This window comes from Oncorhynchus tshawytscha, unplaced genomic scaffold (assembly GCF_018296145.1).
Source record: "Oncorhynchus tshawytscha isolate Ot180627B unplaced genomic scaffold, Otsh_v2.0 Un_contig_388_pilon_pilon, whole genome shotgun sequence".
NCBI lineage: Eukaryota > Metazoa > Chordata > Actinopteri > Salmoniformes > Salmonidae > Oncorhynchus > Oncorhynchus tshawytscha.
The window spans coordinates 300398-320778 of NW_024609827.1; the positions used below are offsets into that span (position 1 = coordinate 300398).

At 46.0% G+C, this 20381-nt stretch overlaps 1 protein-coding gene across 1 annotated transcript in view; it reads right to left on the bottom strand.

The window, feature by feature from the left end:
• Positions 1 to 20381, bottom strand: part of ryr3 (ryanodine receptor 3) — a 268014-nt gene that overhangs the window by 53277 nt on the left and 194356 nt on the right. Inside the window, 15 exon segments of the mRNA XM_042319182.1 lie at positions 424 to 484; positions 713 to 762; positions 1161 to 1282; positions 1396 to 1463; positions 1571 to 1686; positions 3125 to 3248; positions 7596 to 7671; positions 8216 to 8287; positions 8395 to 8529; positions 8886 to 8975; positions 9940 to 10018; positions 10259 to 10422; positions 15804 to 15944; positions 19087 to 19177; positions 19473 to 19693. Coding sequence (XP_042175116.1) covers positions 424 to 484; positions 713 to 762; positions 1161 to 1282; positions 1396 to 1463; positions 1571 to 1686; positions 3125 to 3248; positions 7596 to 7671; positions 8216 to 8287; positions 8395 to 8529; positions 8886 to 8975; positions 9940 to 10018; positions 10259 to 10422; positions 15804 to 15944; positions 19087 to 19177; positions 19473 to 19693 — 1610 coding nt within the window.

Sequence of the window (20381 nt, forward strand, 5' to 3'; positions counted from 1 at the left end):
AATATACACCATTTATACAATTTACAAATGCAATATAATAAAAGCATATATGATTTACAAGCCATTCAACAATCACATTCCTCAGTAAAGAGTTCCTTAACCTCTTGAGCTTACTTGAGACGCAGACGTCCCACCTAGAGCTCTAGAAATGCACATGCGCGACGCTACATGCTAATAGTATTAGTTAAAACGCAAACGTTCATTAAAATACACATGTTTGGTATTGAAATAAAGCTACAGTCATTGTGAATCTAGCCACCGTGTCAGATTTTTAACAGAATTTCCGAAAAAGTAGGGGGGAAGCTTAACAGGTTAATCAACAATTTGAACTGAACGAGAACCAGAACATCAATTTGCGGTTTCTTTTTCTGATTTAAGGGAAGACAATAGGTTTGTTCTTCAGGGTCTTTAAAAGGCTCTTACCTTGTGTCCAGGGAATGAGCCAGGATGTGTAGACAGCTCACCATAATAGCCGAGTCGCTCCCTATGATAACACATTGATATGGAAATCACTGCCAAAGACTACAGGCAGCGCTGAGTACAAATCACAGCACTGAGGCACACTGGTGAAGGCATTGACACACTGGTGAAGGCATTGACACACTGGTGAAGGCATTGACACACTGGTGAAGGCATTGACACACTGGTGAAGGCATTGACACACTGGTGAAGGCATTGACACACTGGTGAAGGCATTGACCGAGGTCCTTACCAAAGAGGGAAATCCTGTGTCTGACAAGAGCTGCCATCTTACAGAACAGGCTGTAAAATATAGGAGAGGAAAGGCAATGACATAACCAGATAAATATAGGAAAGGAAAGGCAATGAAATAACCAGATAAATATAGGAAAGGAAATGACATAACCAGATAAATATAGGAGAGAAAAAGAAAACAAACTGAGGAAAACAAGAAAAAAATTGTTCACAAGTTTCACATGTGTATTGTAGTGCCCAGTCTGAAATCAATCTATAACTACCTTCCCTAGACACCAGGCTAGGTGAGATTTCCTCCATATAGCTTACACCTATCTGATCCTCTCAGGTCAATTGGAAGTGTCTATGAATAAGTGACTCTCATTAGAAAACTGTGGCTGGGGATTCTGTGTTGAGATCAGACTGCAGTTCAGAGTTCACCAGTGTGTCCGCTATTGGTACCTTACCTGGTGATCATCTCCTTCTCTTTGTTAGAGGCGTAGCCACTGCTGCTCAGGTTCTTACTGGGCGAGGACAGGAAGTACATGCTGTGGTTCTTAAAGTACATGTCTATGAGAGGTAGCAGCACCTATTGGGCAGGTTGGGAGGAGAAGGGGTGAATCAAGGCAGAGCTTAGAGACCTTATTCCACAGAGTCTACAATTAATTTCCTGTCTATTGTTAAAAGACTGTACATACATACCTTGGCGAAGAACTTGATTTCCTGATCGTGAGGCGATTTGTCTGTCTTTCCGCTGGTGGCCATGGCCTCTGGAAAAACCAAGGTTGAATGACGTATACAATTTAAACTAGACACTTAACTAAATTCTCAATTCCATATTACAAAGCATATTCATCAAATGTCTGAATGGACTCACCTAGGTGGGCGATGAACTCCTGAGCCGAGTCCACATTCTTCAGCAACCTCTTGAGGAACGTGTAAGCAAACCTCTTCTCCATGGACGATGAGTCTTGCTCCACGTCCTTCAGGCCTCTGCAGAACATCAATAAGATAAGACACAATAGAACTTAATTGATCTGACTAAAACAGTAGTCATTACTGTGTTAGTCAGCTGATTACTGTGTTAGTCAGCTGATTACTGTTTTAGTCAGCTAATTAATGTGTTAGTCAGCTGATTACTGTGTTAGTCAGCTGATTACTGTGTTAGTCAGCTAATTAATGTGTTAGTCTGATGATTACTGTGTTAGTCTGCTGATTACTGTGTTAGTCTGCTGATTACTGTGTTAGTCAGCTGATTACTGTGTTAGTCAGCTGATTACTGTGTTCGTCAGCTGATTACTGTGTTAAAAAGCTGATTACTGTGTCAGTCAGCTGATTACTGTTTCAGTCAGCTGATTACTGTGTTAAAAAGCTGATTACTGTGTCAGTCAGCTGATTACTGTTTCAGTCAGCTGATTACTGTTTCAGTCAGCTGATTACTGTGTTAGTCAGCTGATTACTGTTTCAGTCAGCTGATTACTGTTTCAGTCAGCTGATTACTGTGTTAGTCAGCTGATTACTGTTTCAGTCAGCTGATTACTGTTTTAGTCTGCTGATTACTGTGTTAGTCAGCTGATTGCTCTGTTAGTCAGCTAATTCATGTGTTAGTCTGCTGATTACTGCTTTAGTCAGCTGATTAGTGTTAGTCAGCTGATTACTGTGTTAGTCAGCTAATTAATGTGTTAGTCTGCTGATTACTGTGTTAGTCAGCTGATTACTGTGTTAGTCAGCTAATTACTGTGTTAATCAACTGATTACTGTTTTAGTCAGCTGATTACTGTTTTAGTCTGCTGATTACTGTTTTAGTCTGCTGATTACTGTGTTAGTCAGCTGATTACTGTGTTAGTCTGCTGATTACTGTGTTAGTCAGCTGATTACTGTTTTAGTCAGCTGATTACTGTTTTAGTCTGCTGATTACTGTGTTAGTCAGCTGATTACTGTGTTAGTCAGCTGATTACTGTTTTAGTCAGCTGATTACTGTGTTAGTCAGCTGATTACTGTGTTAGTCTGCTGATTACTGTGTTAGTCTGCTGATTACTGTTTTAGTCAGCTGATTACTGTTTTAGTCTGCTGATTACTGTTTTAGTCTGCTGATTACTGTTTTAGTCAGCTGATTACGGTTTTAGTCAGCTGATTACTGTTTTAGTCTGCTGATTACTGTGTTAGTCAGCTGATTACTGTAATACAGTTAACAGGTGATTTTGATCTGAATCTTCAGGCACAAACAGGACAAACATTTTCAAAGCATTTCTTCTCAATGGACTTGAAGTTCAGGTGGCATCACTTCCATTTCAAAGCATTCAGTTGCCCACTGAACAAGACAGAATGTAAGAAACAGTGAAGCACTGATTGATTAACTGATTGGTTTCATGTCCTCTGTGGTAACAGACAGATGCAGTATACGGTGAGATAGTTAGGGGGAGAGTCTGACCTGGTGATAGTGTATCCATTGATCTGAAGAAATTTAAAGAGATCTTGGACCTTCTCTCGGTCTCTGTATTTCTCCTTGGCTGTCAGAGTGTCATAGGGCACCAGCAATGGGTGGCTTCCTCCTCCTGAGACAGACAGCAAACACATCCAACAGTGACGACACTTTCACAAACATACAGTATATACAGTGGGGCGAACAAATATTTGATACACTGCCGATTTTGCAGGTTTTCCTACTTATAAAGCATGTAGAGGTCTGTAATTTTTTATCATAGGTACACTTCAACTGTGAGAGACGGAATCGAAAACAAAAATCCAGAAAATCACATTGTATGATTTTTAAGTAATTAATTTGCATTGTACACAGCGTCGTACGAGATCTTCAGGTTCTTGGCCATTTCTCTCATGGAATAGCCTTCATTTCTCACATGGAATAGCCTTCATTTCTCACATGGAATAGCCTTCATTTCTCACATGGAATAGCCTTCATTTCTCACATGGAATAGCCTTCATTTCTCACATGGAATAGCCTTCATTTCTCACCTGGAATAGCCTTCATTTCTCACATGGAATAGCCTTCATTTCTCACATGGAATAGCCTTCATTTCTCACATGGAATAGCCTTCATTTCTCACATGGAATAGCCTTCATTTCTCACCTGGAATAGCCTTCATTTCTCAGAACAAGAATAGACTAACGAGTTTCAGAAGAAAGTTCTTTGTTTCTGGCCATTTTTGAGCCTGTAATCAAACCCACAAACGCTGATGCTCCTGATACTCAACTAGTCTAAAAAAGGCCAGTTTTATTGCTTCTTTAATCAGGACAACATTTTTCAGCTGTGCTAACATAATTGCAAAAGGGTTTTCTAATGATCAATTAGCCTTTAAAATGATAAACTTGGATTAGCTAACACAACATGCCATTGGAACACAGGAGTGATACAGTGCCTTGCGAAAGTATTCGGCCCCCTTGAACTTTGCGACCTTTTGCCACATTTCAGGCTTCAAACATAAAGATATAAAACTGTATTTTTTTGTGAAGAATCAACAACAAGTGGGACACAATCATGAAGTGGAACGACATTTATTGGATATTTCAAACTTTTTTAACAAATCAAAAACGGAAAAATTGGGCGTGCAAAATTATTCAGCCCCCTTAAGTTAATACTTTGTAGCGCCACCTTTTGCTGTGATTACAGCTGTAAGTCGCTTGGGGTATGTCTCTATCAGTTTTGCACATCGAGAGACTGACATTTTTTCCCATTCCTTCTTGCAAAACAGCTCGAGCTCAGTGAGGTTGGATGGAGAGCATTTGTGAACAGCAGTTTTCAGTTCTTTCCACAGATTCTCGATTGGATTCAGGTCTGGACTTTGACTTGGCCATTCTAACACCTGGATATGTTTATTTTTGAACCATTCCATTGTAGATTTTGCTTTATGTTTTGGATCATTGTCTTGTTGGAAGACAAATCTCCGTCCCAGTCTCAGGTCTTTTGCAGACTCCATCAGGTTTTCTTCCAGAATGGTCCTGTATTTGGCTCCATCCATCTTCCCATCAATTTTAACCATCTTCCCTGTCCCTGCTGAAGAAAAGCAGGCCCAAACCATGATGCTGCCACCACCGTGTTTGACAGTGGGGATGATGTGTTCAGGGTGATGAGCTGTGTTGCTTTTACGCCAAACATAACGTTTTGCATTGTTGCCAAAAAGTTCAATTTTGGTTTCCTCTGACCAGAGCACCTTCTTCCACATGTTTGGTGTGTCTCCCAGGTGGCTTGTGGCAAACTTTAAACAACACTTTTTATGGATATCTTTAAGAAATGGCTTTCTTCTTGCCACTCTTCCATAAAGGCCAGATTTGTGCAATATATGACTGATTGTTGTCCTATGGACAGAGTCTCCCACCTCAGCTGTAGATCTCTGCAGTTCATCCAGAGTGATCATGGGCCTCTTGGCTGCATCTCTGATCAGTCTTCTCCTTGTATGAGCTGAAAGTTTAGAGGGACGGCCAGGTCTTGGTAGATTTGCAGTGGTCTGATACTCCTTCCATTTCAATATCATCGCTTGCACAGTGCTCCTTGGGATGTTTCAAGCTTGGGAAATCTTTTTGTATCCAAATCCGGCTTTAAACTTCTTCACAACAGTATCTCGGACCTGCCTGGTGTGTTCCTTGTTCTTCATGATGCTCTCTGCGCTTTTAACGGACCTCTGAGACTATCACAGTGCAGGTGCATTTATACGGAGACTTGATTACACACAGGTGGATTGTATTTATCATCATTAGTCATTTAGGTCAACATTGGATCATTCAGAGATCCTCACTGAACTTCTGGAGAGAGTTTGCTGCACTGAAAGTAAAAGGGGCTGAATAATTTTGCACGCCCAATTTTTCAGTTTTTGATTTGTTAAAAAAGATTGAAATATCCAATAAATGTCGTTCCACTTCATGATTGTGTCCCACTTGTTGTTGATTCTTCACAAAAAATACAGTTTTATATCTTTATGTTTGAAGCCTGAAATGTGGCAAAAGGTCGCAAAGTTCAAGGGGGCCGAATACTTTCGCAAGGCACTGTAGCTGCTGTTAATGGACCTCTGTACACCTATGTAAATATGTAGCTGTTTCCAGCTACAATAGTCAGTTACAACATTAACAATGTCTAAACTGTATTTCTGATCAATTTGATCTTATTTTAAAATACAAAAAATGTGCTTTCCTTTCAAAAACAAGGGTATTTCAAAGTGACCCCAAACTTTTGAATGGTAGTGTATATATATATATACCTGTATATACACACACCTACAGTGGGGCAAAAAAGTACTTAGTCAGCCACCAATTGTGCAAGTTCTCCCTTTTAATGAGAGAGGCCTGTAATTGTCATCATAGGTACACTTCAACTATGACAGACAAAATGAGAAGAAAAAAAATCCAGAAAATCACTTTGTAGGATTTTTAATGAATTTATTTGCAAATTATGGTGGAAAATAAGTATTTGGTCAATAACAAAAGTTTATCTCAATACTTTGTTATATACCCTTTGTTGGCAATGACAGAGGTCAAACGTTTTCTGTAAGTCTTCACAAGGTTTTCACACACTGTTGCTGGTATTTTGGCCCATTCCTCCATGCAGATCTCCTCTAGAGCCGTGATGTTTTGGGGCTGTTGCAGGGCAACATGGACTTTCAACTCCCTCCAAAGATTTTCTATGGGGTTGAGATCTGGAGACTGGCTAGGCCACTCCAGGACATTGAAATGCTTCTTACGAAGCCACTCCTTCGTTGCCCGGGCGGTGTTTTTGGGATCATTGTCATGCTGAAAGACCCAGCCGCGTTTCATCTTCAATGCCCTTGCTAATGGAAGGAGGTTTTCACTCAAAATCTCACGATACATGGCCCCATTCATTCTTTCCTTTACACGGATCAGTCGTCCTGGTCCCTTTGCAGAAAAACAGCCCCAAAACATGATGTTTCCACCCCCATGCTTCACAGTAGGTATGGTGTTCTTTGGATGCAACTCAGCATTCTTTGTCCTCCAAACACGACGTGTTGAGTTTTTACCAAAAAGTTATATTTTGGTTTCATCTGACCATATGACATTCTCCCAATCTTCTTCTGGATCATCCAAATGCTCTCTAGCAAACTTCAGACGGGCCTGGACATGTACTGGCTTAAACAGGGGGACACGTCTGGCACTGCAGGATTTGAGTCCCTGGCGGCGTAGTGTGTTACTGATGGTAGGCTTTGTTACTTTGGTCCCAGCTCTCTGCAGGTCATTCACTAGGTCCCCCCGTTTTGTTCTGGGATTTTCGCTCACCGTTCTTGTGATCATTTTGACCCCACGGGGTGAGATCTTGCATGGAGCCCCAGATCGAGGGAGATTATCTGTGGTCTTGTATGTCTTTCATTTCCTAATAATTGCTCCCACAGTTGATTTCTTCAAACCAAGCTGATTTTGTTTCTGGTGTCCTTTGACAGCTCTTTGGTCTTGGCCATAGTGGAGTTTGGAGTGTGACTGCTTGAGGTTGTGGACAGGTGTCTTTTATACTGATAACAAGTTCAAACAGGTGCCATTAATACAGGTAACGAGTGGAGGACAGAGGAGCCTCTTAAAGAAGAAGTTACAGGTCTATGAGAGCCAGAAATCTTGCTTGTTTGTAGGTGACCAAATACTTATTTTACACTATAATTTGCAAATAAATTCATAAAAAATCCTACAATGTGATTTTCTGGATTTTTTAAACTCATTTGGTCTGTCATAGTTGAAGTGTACCTATGATGAAAATTACAGGCCTCTCTCATCTTTTTAAGTGGGAGAACTTGCACAATTGGTGGCTGACTAAATACGTTTTTTGCCCCACTGTATATGTATGCCTACATCTTACATAAACATTAACATACACTTCCCACACATACATTTAGCATGCATTATTCCTGGGTGATTACAAGGGACGACGGGCCTTGTGGCTGACTACACACCTTTACTACTCAGCTCAGCCTTCTTCTTCTTGGCCCAGATGTTGTGGTAGTTCTCTGCTACTACCTCCACCATCCCCTACAAGGGGGAACACACACACACACACGGACATGAAAACAGTCCGTGTTTTGGATGTGTCATGATGAAGCTACTACAGGTAGGGTTTCCTAAACTCAGTCCAAAGCTTGACGAGTTGTTATTTCAATCAGCTGTGCACGTGCACCCGGAGAAAGGAGGGACCGAGGTGGGGAAACCCCAGAACTACATCAGACCTGAGATCCAATACTATTTTAAATCTTCCAAATACTTCTGAGCGTTTGCTTTAGCCTTTCCTGGATTGGCAGGTGGGCGGGGTTAGTACTTTTGGGATTTTTCCTATTTTTTTTCTCATCGGAAAAGGGTATCCTCAAACAAAGCACAACACATTCCAATAGCATGTGAACCCAGGCCTGGTGTAGAGTGCAGAGCACTACAACATGGCCCACAGCACACGGTACCTGCTTAGTAGCATGCCATCAGATGTTACATTACATGGTATCATGACCTGATAGAGGGTAAAACATTCTGGAGAACATTGTTCCATGACAACATAAAAACATAGCAATTGTTCCATGACAACAACCTGCAACTCTCTGGATAGAGTAATATTGTTCAGATCCAGTGGTGGTTCAGGGATGGATTCGTTATCGTTGTCCTGTCAACATTAAAAGATAATACAATGAATCATGAAATAAAATCGGTGATATTGATGTGGGAAATGTTAGCCATTCAACGTACAGTATATATACACAACCACACTACCTGAGTAGACTCTGAGATCTTGCTTTGTTTCCTGATTAACATGGCCTCTCCCTCCTTGGTCCTCTCCATGTTCCAGCCCAAAGCTAACATACTCCTTAGAGACTCCTTCACTGGCCAGCGGTACGTCTCCCTCTCCTACAAACACAGACACAGCCACACAATGTACAGTAAATCACCCTTTCAATCAGTCTCTCGTGACAGATTGTTAGCTAGCTACAGTAGCTACTGCAGAGAAAATGTGTTTCTGGATTCTGAGTTTCGCGTTATAGTATCAACAGTACCAGATTAGGGTTATAGTTTCAACAGTACCAGATTAGGGTTATAGTTTCAACAGTACCAGATTAGGGTTATAGTTTCAACAGTACCAGATTAGGGTTATAGTTTCAACAGTACCAGATTAGGGTTATAGTTTCAACAGTACTTTCTCACTGAGTGACAGATTAGGGTTATAATGTCAACAGTACCTTCACATTGAGTGACAGAAACAGTACCTTCTCACTCAGTGACTTGTAAGGCTTCAGCAGAGGGTGAGTTTTGGTATCATCATCTACACAGTCTCCCATTTTCCATCCCGCTGTCACCTGTAGATCAAGAGTTAAAACATGTTAGTCTAGGAGTTAGGCCATGTTAGTCTAGGAGTTAGGCCGTGTTAGTCTAGGAGTTAGGCCGTGTTAGTCTAGGAGTTAGGCCGTGTTAGTCTAGGAGTTAGGCCGTGTTAGTCTAGGAGTTAGGCCGTGTTAGTCTAGGAGTTAGGCCGTGTTAGTCTAGGAGTTAGGCCGTGTTAGTCTAGGAGTTAGGCCGTGTTAGTCTAGGAGTTAGGCCGTGTTAGTCTAGGAGTTAGGCCATGTTAGTCTAGGAGTTAGGCCATGTTAGTCTAGGAGTTAGGCCATGTTAGTCTAGGAGTTAGGCCGTGTTAGTCTAGGAGTTAGGCCGTGTTAGTCTAGGAGTTAGGCCGTGTTAGTCTAGGAGTTAGGCCGTGTTAGTCTAGGAGTTAGGCCATGTTAGTCTAGGAGTTAGGCCATGTTAGTCTAGGAGTTAGGCCATGTTAGTCTAGAAGTTAGGCCATGTTAGTCTAGGAGTTAGGCCATGTTAGTCTAGGAGTTAGGCCATGTTAGTCTAGGAGTTAGGCCATGTTAGTCTAGGAGTTAGGCCATGTTAGTCCAGGAGTTAGGCCATGTTAGTCCAGGAGTTAGGCCGTGTTAGTCTAGGAGTTAGGCCATGTTAGTCTAGGAGTTAGGCCATGTTAGTCTAGGAGTTAGGCCATGTTAGTCTAGGAGTTAGGCCATGTTAGTCTAGGTGTTAGGCCATGTTAGTCTAGGTGTTAGGCCATGTTAGTCTAGGAGATAGGCAGTGTTAGTCTAGGTGTTAGTCTAGGAGTTAGGCCATATTAGTCTAGGAGTCAGGCCATGTTAGTCCAGGAGTTAGGCCATGTTAGTCCAGGAGTTAGGCCATGTTAGTCTAGAAGTTAGGCCATGTAAAGACCTTACATTCAGACTCTTACACAGGAAAGGCAGCATTTGAACCTAGTTGTTGAGGTTACAGTACCTTCTCTGAGGACCATTTGACGTGGGAATGCTCTGCAAACTTGTTGGCGATGTAGTCCAGTTTCTCTGGAAGGGAGATACTAGAAAGAAGGAGGAGACAGACACCAATGTTAGTCCTTCATTTTAATACAACCTAGAACATCTAGTGCAGTAGGGCTAGTCTCCTTCTGCTCCCATCTTTTAGTACATGGTGCTGTCATGAGGCTGTGTGTTCTGTGGATCCTGACCTTGGTGTGATAATCAGGGTAATTCACCTTGCAAGGGGTTCAATAAGAGCTATTCAATGTCAAAACCCTCTCTCTCTGTCCCAGGCCACTCACTTGGCAGTGTTAATGGGTTTGGGGTCGAAGTTGCCGTGTGTGTCCACAGACGCCTGCTTCTCCAGGATGACACCGGGGCTGGCATCCATATAGTCAGGCGGTAATGCCCCAGAAATGGCACTCAAGCAGGCCATGGCAGTCTTGAACAGGTCAGAGTCAAACCTCTGTATGGGGAAGACAGAGAAATGGCACTCAGGCAGGCCATGGCAGTCTTGAACAGGTCAGAGTCAAACCTCTGTATGGGGAAGACAGAGAAATGGCACTCAGGCAGGCCATGGCAGTCTTGAACAGGTCAGAGTCAAACCTCTGTATGGGGAAGACAGAGAAATGGCACTCAGACAGGCCATGGCAGTCTTGAACAGGTCAGAGTCAAACCTCTGTATGGTGAAGACAGAGAAATGGCACTCAGACAGGCCATGGCAGTCTTGAACAGGTCAGAGTCAAACCTCTGTATAGGGAAGACAGAGAAATGGCACTCAGACAGGCCATGGCAGTCTTGAACAGGTCAGAGTCAAACCTCTGTATGGGGAAGACAGAGAAATGGCACTCAGACAGGCCATGGCAGTCTTGAACAGGTCAGAGTCAAACCTCTGTATGGGGAAGACAGAGAAATGGCACTCAGACAGGCCATGGCAGTCTTGAACAGGTCAGAGTCAAACCTCTGTATGGGGAAGACAGAGAAATGGCACTCAGACAGGCCATGGCAGTCTTGAACAGGTCAGAGTCAAACCTCTGTATGGGGAAGACAGAGAAATGGCACTCAGACAGGCCATGGCAGTCTTGAACAGGTCAGAGTCAAACCTCTGTATGGGGAAGACAGAGGGGAGACAACAGAGACAGGGGGAGACAGTGGATGAGGTAACTAACAGAGACAGGGGGAGACAGTAGGTGAGGTAACTAACAGAGAAAGTGGGTGAGGTAACTAACAGAGACAGGGGGGAGACAGTGGGTGAGGTAACTAACAGAGACAGGGGAGACAGTGGGTGAGGTAACAAACAGAGACAGGGGAGACAGTGGGTGAGGTAACTAACAGAGACAGTGGGGGTAACTAACAGACAGTGGGTGAGGTAACTAACAGAGACAGGGGGAGACAGTGGGTGAGGTAACAAACAGAGACAGGGGAGACAGTGGGTGAGGTAACTAACAGAGACAGTGGGGAGACAGTGGGTGAGGTAACTAACAGAGACAGGGGAGACAGTGGGTGAGGTAACTAACAGAGACAGGGGAGACAGTGGGTGAGGTAACTAACAGAGACAGGGGGAGACAGTGGGTGAGGTAACTAACAGAGACAGTGGGTGAAGTAACTAACAGAGACAGTGGGTGAGGTAACTAACAGAGACAGGGGGAGACAGTGGGTGAGGTAACAAACAGAGACAGGGGGAGACAGTGGGTGAGTAACAAACACAGACAGGGAGACAGAGTGGAGACAAACAGAGACAGGGGACAAACAGAGACAGGGGAGGTGAGTAACAAACAGAGACAGTGGGTGAGACAAACAGAGACAGTGGGTGAGGTAACAAACAGAGACAGGGGAGAGACAAACAGAGACAGGGGAGACAGTGGGTGAGGTAAAACAGAGACAGTGGACAGAGTAACAAACAGAGACAGGGGAGACAGTGGATGAGGTAACAAACAGAGACAGGGGGAGACAGTGGGGAGGTAACAAACAGAGACAGGGGGAGACAGTGGGTGAGGAACAAACAGAGACAGGGGAGACAGTGGGTGAGGTAAAACAGAGACAGGGGGAGACAGAGGGTGAGGTAACAAACAGAGACAGGGAGACAGTGGGGAGGTAACAAACAGAGACAGGGGGAGACAGTGGGTGAGGAGACTAACAGAGACAGGGGGAGACAGTGGGTGAGAGACAAACAGAGACAGGGGGAGACAAACAGAGACAAACAGAGACAGGGGAGACAGTGGGTGAGAGTAACTAAGGAGACAGAGGGAGACAAACAGAGGGTTGAGGTAACAAACAGTCATTAGAAAACCTTCAGACTGTCTGTCACTAACTCCCTTTCAGTTTCTCTCTGTCTGAAAAAGTATTTTTCAGTTCGGGGAGTAACAGCTGTTCTGATGTCCAGAAGGTAACAAACAGAGACGGGGTAGCAGCAACTTTAGACAAACAAAACAGGGGAACAATGTGAAAAAACAAACAAAATAGCACAGTTGGTTAGGAGCCAAACAGAGCCATCCCCTCCGGCGCCAGACAGAGTGGTAGTTCAAAGAGGACATGTCTGCTCCTGCAGGGAAGAGGGGAGACAAACAGAGACAGGGGAGACAGAGTGGGACAAACAGAGATGTCTGCTCCTGGGGAGACAGAGTGGAGACAAACAAGGAAGGGGAGACAGAGTGGAAAAACAGAGACAGGAGAAAGAAAGAAAGACAGAGACAGACAGACAAACAGAGACAGACAGAGACAGACAGAGACAGACAGAGACAGACAGACAGAGAAAGACAGACAGACAGACAGACAAACAGAGACAGACAGACAGAGACAGACAACAGACAGACAGACAGAGACACAGAGACAAACAGAGACAGACAGACAGACAGACAGACAAACAGAGACAGACAGACAGACAGACAGACAGACAGGGAGACAGAGTGGAGACAAACAGAGGGTTGAGAGTAACAGACAGTCACAGAAAGACAGACAGACAGACAGACAGTCACAGACAGACAGACTTTCCTCTCTGTCTGAAAAAGACATTTGAGAGAGACAGTACATCGCTGTTCTGATGACAGAAGCTGACAGTCAGACAGAGACAGAAGCAGACAGACAGTACAAAAGACAGACAGACAATGTGACAGAAAAACAGACAAAATAGACACAGTTGGACAGAGCCCAGACAGACAGACAGACAGCCAGACGCCAGACAGAGACAGACTTAGACAGGGTAGTTGGGTCAGAAAGAGGACAGACAGACAGACAGAGACAGACAGACAAGGAAAGACAGAGAGAAAAACAGACAGACAGACAGAAAGACAGACAGACAGACAGACAGACAGACAGACAGACAGACAGACAGACAGACAGACAGACAGACAGACAGACACAGACAGACAGACAGACAGACAGAGACAGACAGAGACAGACAGAGACAGACAGACAGACAGAGACAGACAGACAGACAGACAGACAGACAGACAGACAGACAGACAGAGAGACAGAGAGAGAGACAGAGAGAGAGACAGAGAGAGAGAGACAGAGAGAGAGAGACAGAGAGAGAGAGGAGAAACACTCTGCAGAGCCAGAGAGCAGTGATCTGTCACATTCTCATAAATTATTCATATTTCAGCCACACTTTAGCTCTGTTCACAGTCTATCTCTCTTCTGCTTCCTAGAGAGACACACTCAGACTCTGGTGATTAAAAAAACCTCAGTCATAATAAAAGCCTCAGTCAAACAGAACTTGAACCTGGAAACAGAACAACAGTTACTGAACCTGGAAACAGAAAAACAGTTACTGAACCTGGAAACAGAACAACAGTTACTGAACCTGGAAACAGAACAACAGTTACTGAACCTGGAAACAGAACAACAGTTACTGAACCTGGAAACAGAACAACAGTTACTGAACCTGGAAACAGAAAAACAGTTACTGAACCTGGAAACAGAAAAACAGTTACTGAACCTGGAAAGACAGGTTTCTTATTAAAACACACCTGGAAAGACAGGTTTCTTAAAACACACAGTGATTAAATTGAGCAGGGACCTATTTGCCAGGATCCGGGCTCTTTCGTGGCATGAAAAAAAATATTCAGCCCGTGCCTGATATTGTAAGAATTGTTTTGGGTTGGGCTCAGGATTATAACTGATGTTCTTTTAGATGTAAACCAGTCAGACATAAAGTCATGTACCGTAAGACTTTAAGCCTCCATTAGCATTATACAAAGTGCCTTCGGAAAGTATTCAGACTCCTTGACTTTTTCCACATTTTGTTATGTTATAGCTTTATTCTAAAATGTATGAAATAAATAAAAATCCTCAGCAATCTACACACAATACCCCATAATGACATAATGACTGAATGCAAAATACCCCTTATTTAATGTATCAAATCAAATCAAATCAAATTTAATTTGTCACCCATGGTTAGCAGATGTTAATAATGACTAGTTGACAATGCAAATGTAACAATTCCAAAAAAAACTACTGTCTTATACACAGTGTAAGGGGATAAAGAATATGTACATAAGGATATATGAAAAACAGAAATAGGCAAGATACTTATTTACAGTATTCAGTATTCAGACCCTTTGCTATGAGACTGGAAATTTAGCTCAGATGCATCCTGTTTCCATTGATTATCCTTGAGACAGTTCTACAACGTGATTGGAGTTCACCTGTAGTAAATTAAATTGATTGGACATGATTTGGAAAGGCACACCCCTGTCTATATAAGGTCCCACAGTTGACAGTGCATGTCAGAGCAAAAACCAAGCCATGAGGTCGAAGGAATTGTCTGTAGACCTCCGAGACAGGATTGTGTCATGCCACAGATCTGGGGAAGGGTACCAAAACATTTCTGCAGCATTGATGGTCCCCAAGAACACAGTGGCACCCATCATTTTTAAATGGAAGAAGTTTGGAACCACCAAGACTCTTCCCAGAGCTAGCCAGACGGAAGCTACTCTTCAGGAAAAGGCACATGACAGTTCACTTGGAGTTTGCCAAAAGGCATCTATAGACTCTCAGACCATAAGAAACAAGATTATCTGGTCTGATGAAACCAAGATTGAACTATTGGCTTGAATGCCAAGAGTCACGTCTGGGGGAAACCTGACACCATCCCTACAGTGAAGCATGGTGGTGGCAGCATCATGTCTGGAGGAAACCTGACACCATCCCTACAGTGAAGCATGCTTGTGGCAGCATCATGCTTTGGGAATGATATTCAGTGGCAGGAACTGGGAGACTAGTCAGGATCGAGGCAAAGATGAATGGAGCAAAGTACAGAAAGATCCTTGATGAAAACCTGCCCCAAATTGCTCAGGACCTCTGACTAGGGTGAAGGTTCACCTTCCAACAGGACAACAACCCTAAGCACACAGCCAAGACAATGCAGCAGTGGCTTCGGGACAAGTCTCTGAATGTCCTTGAGTGGCCCAGCCAGAGCCCGGACTTGAACCCGATCTCTGGAGACACCTGAAAATAGCTGTGCAGCAAAGCTCCCCATCCAAGTTGACAGAGCTTGAGAGGATCTGCAGAGAAGAATGGGAGAAACTCCCCAAATACAGGTGTGTTAAGCTTGTAGCGCCATACCCAAGAAGACTCGATGCTGTAATCTCTGCCATAGGTGATTCAACAAAGTACTGAGTAAGGGGTCTGAATACGTATGTAAATGTAATATTGCAGATTTGGGGTATTGTGTGTAGATTTATGAAGGAAAAAAAACAATTGAATCAATTTTAGAATTAGGCTGTAACGTAAAAAAGTGTGGAAAATGTCAAGGGGTCTGAATACTTTCCCGAAGGCACTGTAAAAGCAGTCCTGAGGGAGAACAAAGGGTCTGTAGATTACACATAACAGTATCATCCATACCTTTGTTGAGAGCGAGTCGAATATTCCCCAGAAGAGTTTTTTGGTGAGCAGCAGTTCTTCCTCTGAGGCCATGCCGGAGCTCCCCAGCCCCGAGGGAAGACAGTAGTACTTCCAGCTCTGCTCATAGTGTTCAGTCAGCAGCTGGAGGAAACACAAAAGGAGAAGTCCGTATCCCGCTGCTGAAACCCTTCCAGGTAGTAGCTACTAGCGGAAAGTAAGATGATGAGAGGAAATGAAGATGAATCGTTTTGGTGGTGGGTGGTCAGAAGTTGGAGGAAATAAATTCTGAAAAGAGTTAACATCTCCATCCCATTGATCCCATTGAGTTAACATCTCCATCCCATTGATGCTAAATTCAGGTATTTGTACCCCTGTGTTCTTCCAAACTGTTGGAAGTCAAGTATTCACGTCAATATCCTATTAAGATTCTGTAAGTGAACGTACATGAAGGTAAAAGTCTGGTTCCTGTTTAAATGAATTTTCTATGTACAGTGTGTACTCGGAATGTACTTGTACTAGATACCATGTTATCAGCTAGGAGTGAGACAGATGTGTCATCAGACAGAGGTCACACCTACAGTATATCAGCCCCCCCCCCACCCAGGGGAAAGAGAGAGACAGGAAACTACAACTAGAAGAAACTGAGATGAAGAGGGGAAGTGAAGACTTCTTGTTTATGTGATCGGAGGGAGAGGAGGGAGAGGAGGGAGAAGAGGGAGAGAGGGAGAGAGGGAGGGAGAGGGAGAGGAGGGAGAGGAGGGAGAGGAGGAGGGAGAGAGGAGGGGAGAGAGAGGAGGGAGGGAGAGGAGGGAGGAGGGGAGAGGAGGGAGAGGGAGGGAGGGAGAGGGAGGGAGAGAGGGAGGGAGGGAGGGAGGAGGGAGGGAGGGAGGGAGGGGAGGGAGGGAGGGAGGGAGGGAGGGGGAGGGAGGGAGGGAGGGAGGGAGGGAGGGGGAGGGAGAGGAGGGAGAGAGAGAGGGAGGGAGAGGAGGGAGAGGAGGGAGAGAGGGAGAGAGGGATGGAGAGGAGGGAGAGAGGGAGGGAGAGGAGGGAGAGAGGGAGAGGAGGGGGAGAGGGAGGGAGAAGAGGGAGAGAGGGAGAGAGGGAGGGAGAGGGAGGGAGAGAGGGAGGGAGAGGAGGGAGAGAGGAGAGGAGGGAAAGAGGGAGGAGGAGAGGGAGAGAGGGAGAGGAGGGAGAGAGGGAGAGGAGGGAGAGGAGGGAGGGAGAAGAGGGAGAGGAGGGAGAGAGGGAGGGAGAGGAGGGAGAGGGGAGAGAGGGAGAGGAGGGGAGAGAGGGAGGGAGAGGAGGGAGAGATGGAGGAGAGGAGGGAGGGAGAGGAGGGAGGGAGAGGAGGGAAAGAGGGAGGGAGAGAGGGAGAGAGGGAGAGGAGGGAGAGAGGGAGGGAGAGGGGAAAGAGAGAGGGAGAGGAGGGAGAAGAGGAGAGAGAGGGAGAGGAGGGAAAGAGGGAGAGGAGGGAGAGAGGGAGGGAGAGGAGGGAGAGAGGGAGAGGAGGGAGAGGAGGGAGGGAGAAGAGGGAGAGGAGGGAGAGAGGGAGGGAGAGAGGGAGAGGAGGGAGAGAGGGAGAGGAGGGAGAGAGGGAGGGAGAGGAGGGAGAGATGGAGGGAGAGGAGGGAGAGGAGGGAGGGAGAGGAGGGAAAGAGGGAGGGAGAGAGGGAGGGAGAGAGGGGAGAGGAGGGAGAGAGGGAGAGGAGGAGAGGGAAAGAGAGGGAGGGAGAGGAGGGAGAAGAGGGAGAGAGGGAGAGAGGGAGGGAGAGAGGGAGAGGAGGGAGAGGAGGGAGAAGAGGGAGAGAGAGGGAGGGAGAGAGGGAGGGAGAGGAGAGAGGGAGGGAGAGGAGGGAGAGAGGGGGAGAGGAGGGAGAGAGGGAGAGGAGGGATGGAGGGAGAGGAGGGATGGAGGGGGAGAGGAGGGAGAGAGGGGGAGGGAGAGGAGGGAGGGAGAAGAGGGAGAGGAGGGAGGGAGGGAGGGAGAGGAGGGAGAGAGGGGGAGGGAGGAGGGAGAGAGGGAGGGAGAAGAGGGAGAGAGGGAGAGGATGGAGGGAGAAGACGGAGAGAGGGAGGGAGAGGAGGGAGAGAGGGAGGGAGAGGAGAGAGAGGGAGGGAGAGAGGGAGGGAGAGGAGGGAGGGAGAAGAGGGAGAGGAGGGAGAGGAGGGAGGGAGAAGAGGGAGAGAGGGAGTTGAGGGAGAGAGGGAGGGAGAGGAGGGAGAGAGGGAGGGAGAGGAGGGAGAGAGGGAGAGGAGGGAGAGAGCGAGGGAGAGGAGGGAGAGGAGGGAGAGAGGGAGGGAGGGAGAAGAGGGAGAGAGGGAGAGAGGGAGGGAGAGGAGGGAGAGGAGGGAGGGAGAGGAGGGAAAGAGGGAGGGAGAGAGAGAGAGAGGGAGAGGAGGGAGAGAGGGAGGGAGAGGGAGGGAGAGAGGGAGAAGAGGGAGAAGAGGGAGAGAGGGAGAGAGGGAGAGAGGGAGGGAGAGGAGGGAGAGGGAGGGAGGGGAGAGGAGGGAGAGAGGGAGAGAGGGAGAGAGGGAGGGAGAGGAGGGAGAGAGGGAGAGGAGAGAGGGAGGGAGAGGAGGGGGAGAGAGGGAGAGAGGGAGGGAGGGAGGGAGGGAGGGAGAGAGGGAGGGAGAGGAGGGAGAGGAGGGAGAAGAGGGAGAGGAGGGAGAGGAGGGAGGGAGAAGAGGGAGAGAGGGAGAGGAGGGGAGAGAGGGAGGGAGAGGAGGGAGAGGAGGGAGAGAGGGAGGGAGAGGAGGGAGAGGAGGGAGAGAGGGAGGGAGAGGAGGGAGAGGAGAGAGAGGGAGGGAGAGGAGGGAGAAGAGGGAGGGAGAGGAGGGAGAGAGGGAGGAAGAGGAGGGAGGGAGAGGAGGGAGAAAGGGAGGGAGAGGAGGGAGAGGGGGAGGGAGAGGAGGGGGAGGAGGGAGGGAGGCTAGGGGTGTCAACCGAGCTGTTCTCACCCATAACAACAAGGGGGGGAGGGTGTTGACAGGCCCCTTACAGTACTCTGTGAGCATGGGATCTTACCCTGAGTGGCATCTTGCAGTACTCTGTGAGCATGGGATCTTACCCTGAGTGGCATCTTGCAGTACTCTGTGAGAATGGGATCTTACCCTGAGTGGCATCTTGCAGTACTCTGTGAGCATGGGATCTTACCCTGAGTGGCATCTTGCAGTACTCTGTGAGCATGGGATCTTACCCTGAGTGGCATCTTGCAGTACTCTGTGAGCATGGGATCTTACCCTGAGTGGCATCTTGCAGTACTCTGTGAGCATGGGATCTTACCCTGAGTGGCATCTTGCAGTACTCTGTCAGCAGGGGAACATCAAACACCAGACGTCTCAGCAGCTGTTGCATCATGGAAGGGCGCAGATGTCTGTAGGGCAGCAGGGGGAAGAAAAACATGTGATTGATACATACAGTCAAATATGAGTATGTCTCAGTTTGGAATATAATACTCTGACTAGTAATTCTGGAAAACCAGTGAATTTTGTGAAAATTATTGGAATTTTGCAACCCTAGCTTTGACCTAAAGCTACCACAGCTACATATTGGTCGAACCCAATAGTTACAGGAGACTCCAGGGCATCAGCACGGCCTTAGAGGTCCACGGAGGGGTTTTAGAGAACTGAGAGGTTCATAACATGGTGTGAGTCTTTGTTAATACTTACTTGCAGATGGCAAGCAGACACTCCTCGATAGAGTCTCTCTGGGCCTTGGTGAGGGAGCGGCCCTTGGACAGCCGATAGATAGTGTGGAGGGTAGAGTCAATGAGCGCTGCGTAGTGCTCCGTGCCCGAGAACTGGTCAGCACACCTGGTCAGCAGGGGAAGCAGGGCCGAACCGATGTACCTGTTCATGGCCAGAGCGGTCTCTGTGGTGCTTAACACATCCTAGAGCCAAGGGACAGAATTACATGAATGAGAGCGGATAGACCAGTGGCCATCACCAACACTGGATTTCTTGACTCAAATCCTTTGAGTAGGGTTATTTATTGCTCAGTTTCTCCCTAAAGCATCAATACTGTGCCCACAAACTACTGGTTCTGGACATCTACAGGCGGTTATGTGTTCCAACCTAGCACTAACCCAGCCGGTTCAGCTTAACAACTAATCATTAGAGCTGGGCTGAAAGAAAAGCCTGCCAACCCAATAGCTTTCCAAGACCAACGGTTGTTGACTGACTGACCACTGTAAACAATCACCTGAACACTGTAAACAACAACTAACCACCATAAACAACAACTAACCACTGTAAACAACAACTAACCACTGTAAACAATCACCTGAACACTGTAAACAACAACTAACCACCATAAACAACAACTAACCACTGTAAACAACAACTAACCACTGTAAACAACAACTAACCACCATAAACAACAACTAACCACTGTAAACAACAACTAACCACTGTAAACAACAACTAACCACCATAAACAACAACTAACCACCATAAACAACAACTAACCACTGTAAACAACAACTAACCACCATAAACAACAACTAACCACTGTAAACAACTACAAACCATAGTAAACATTTACTAACCACCTTAAACAACTACTAACCACTATAAACA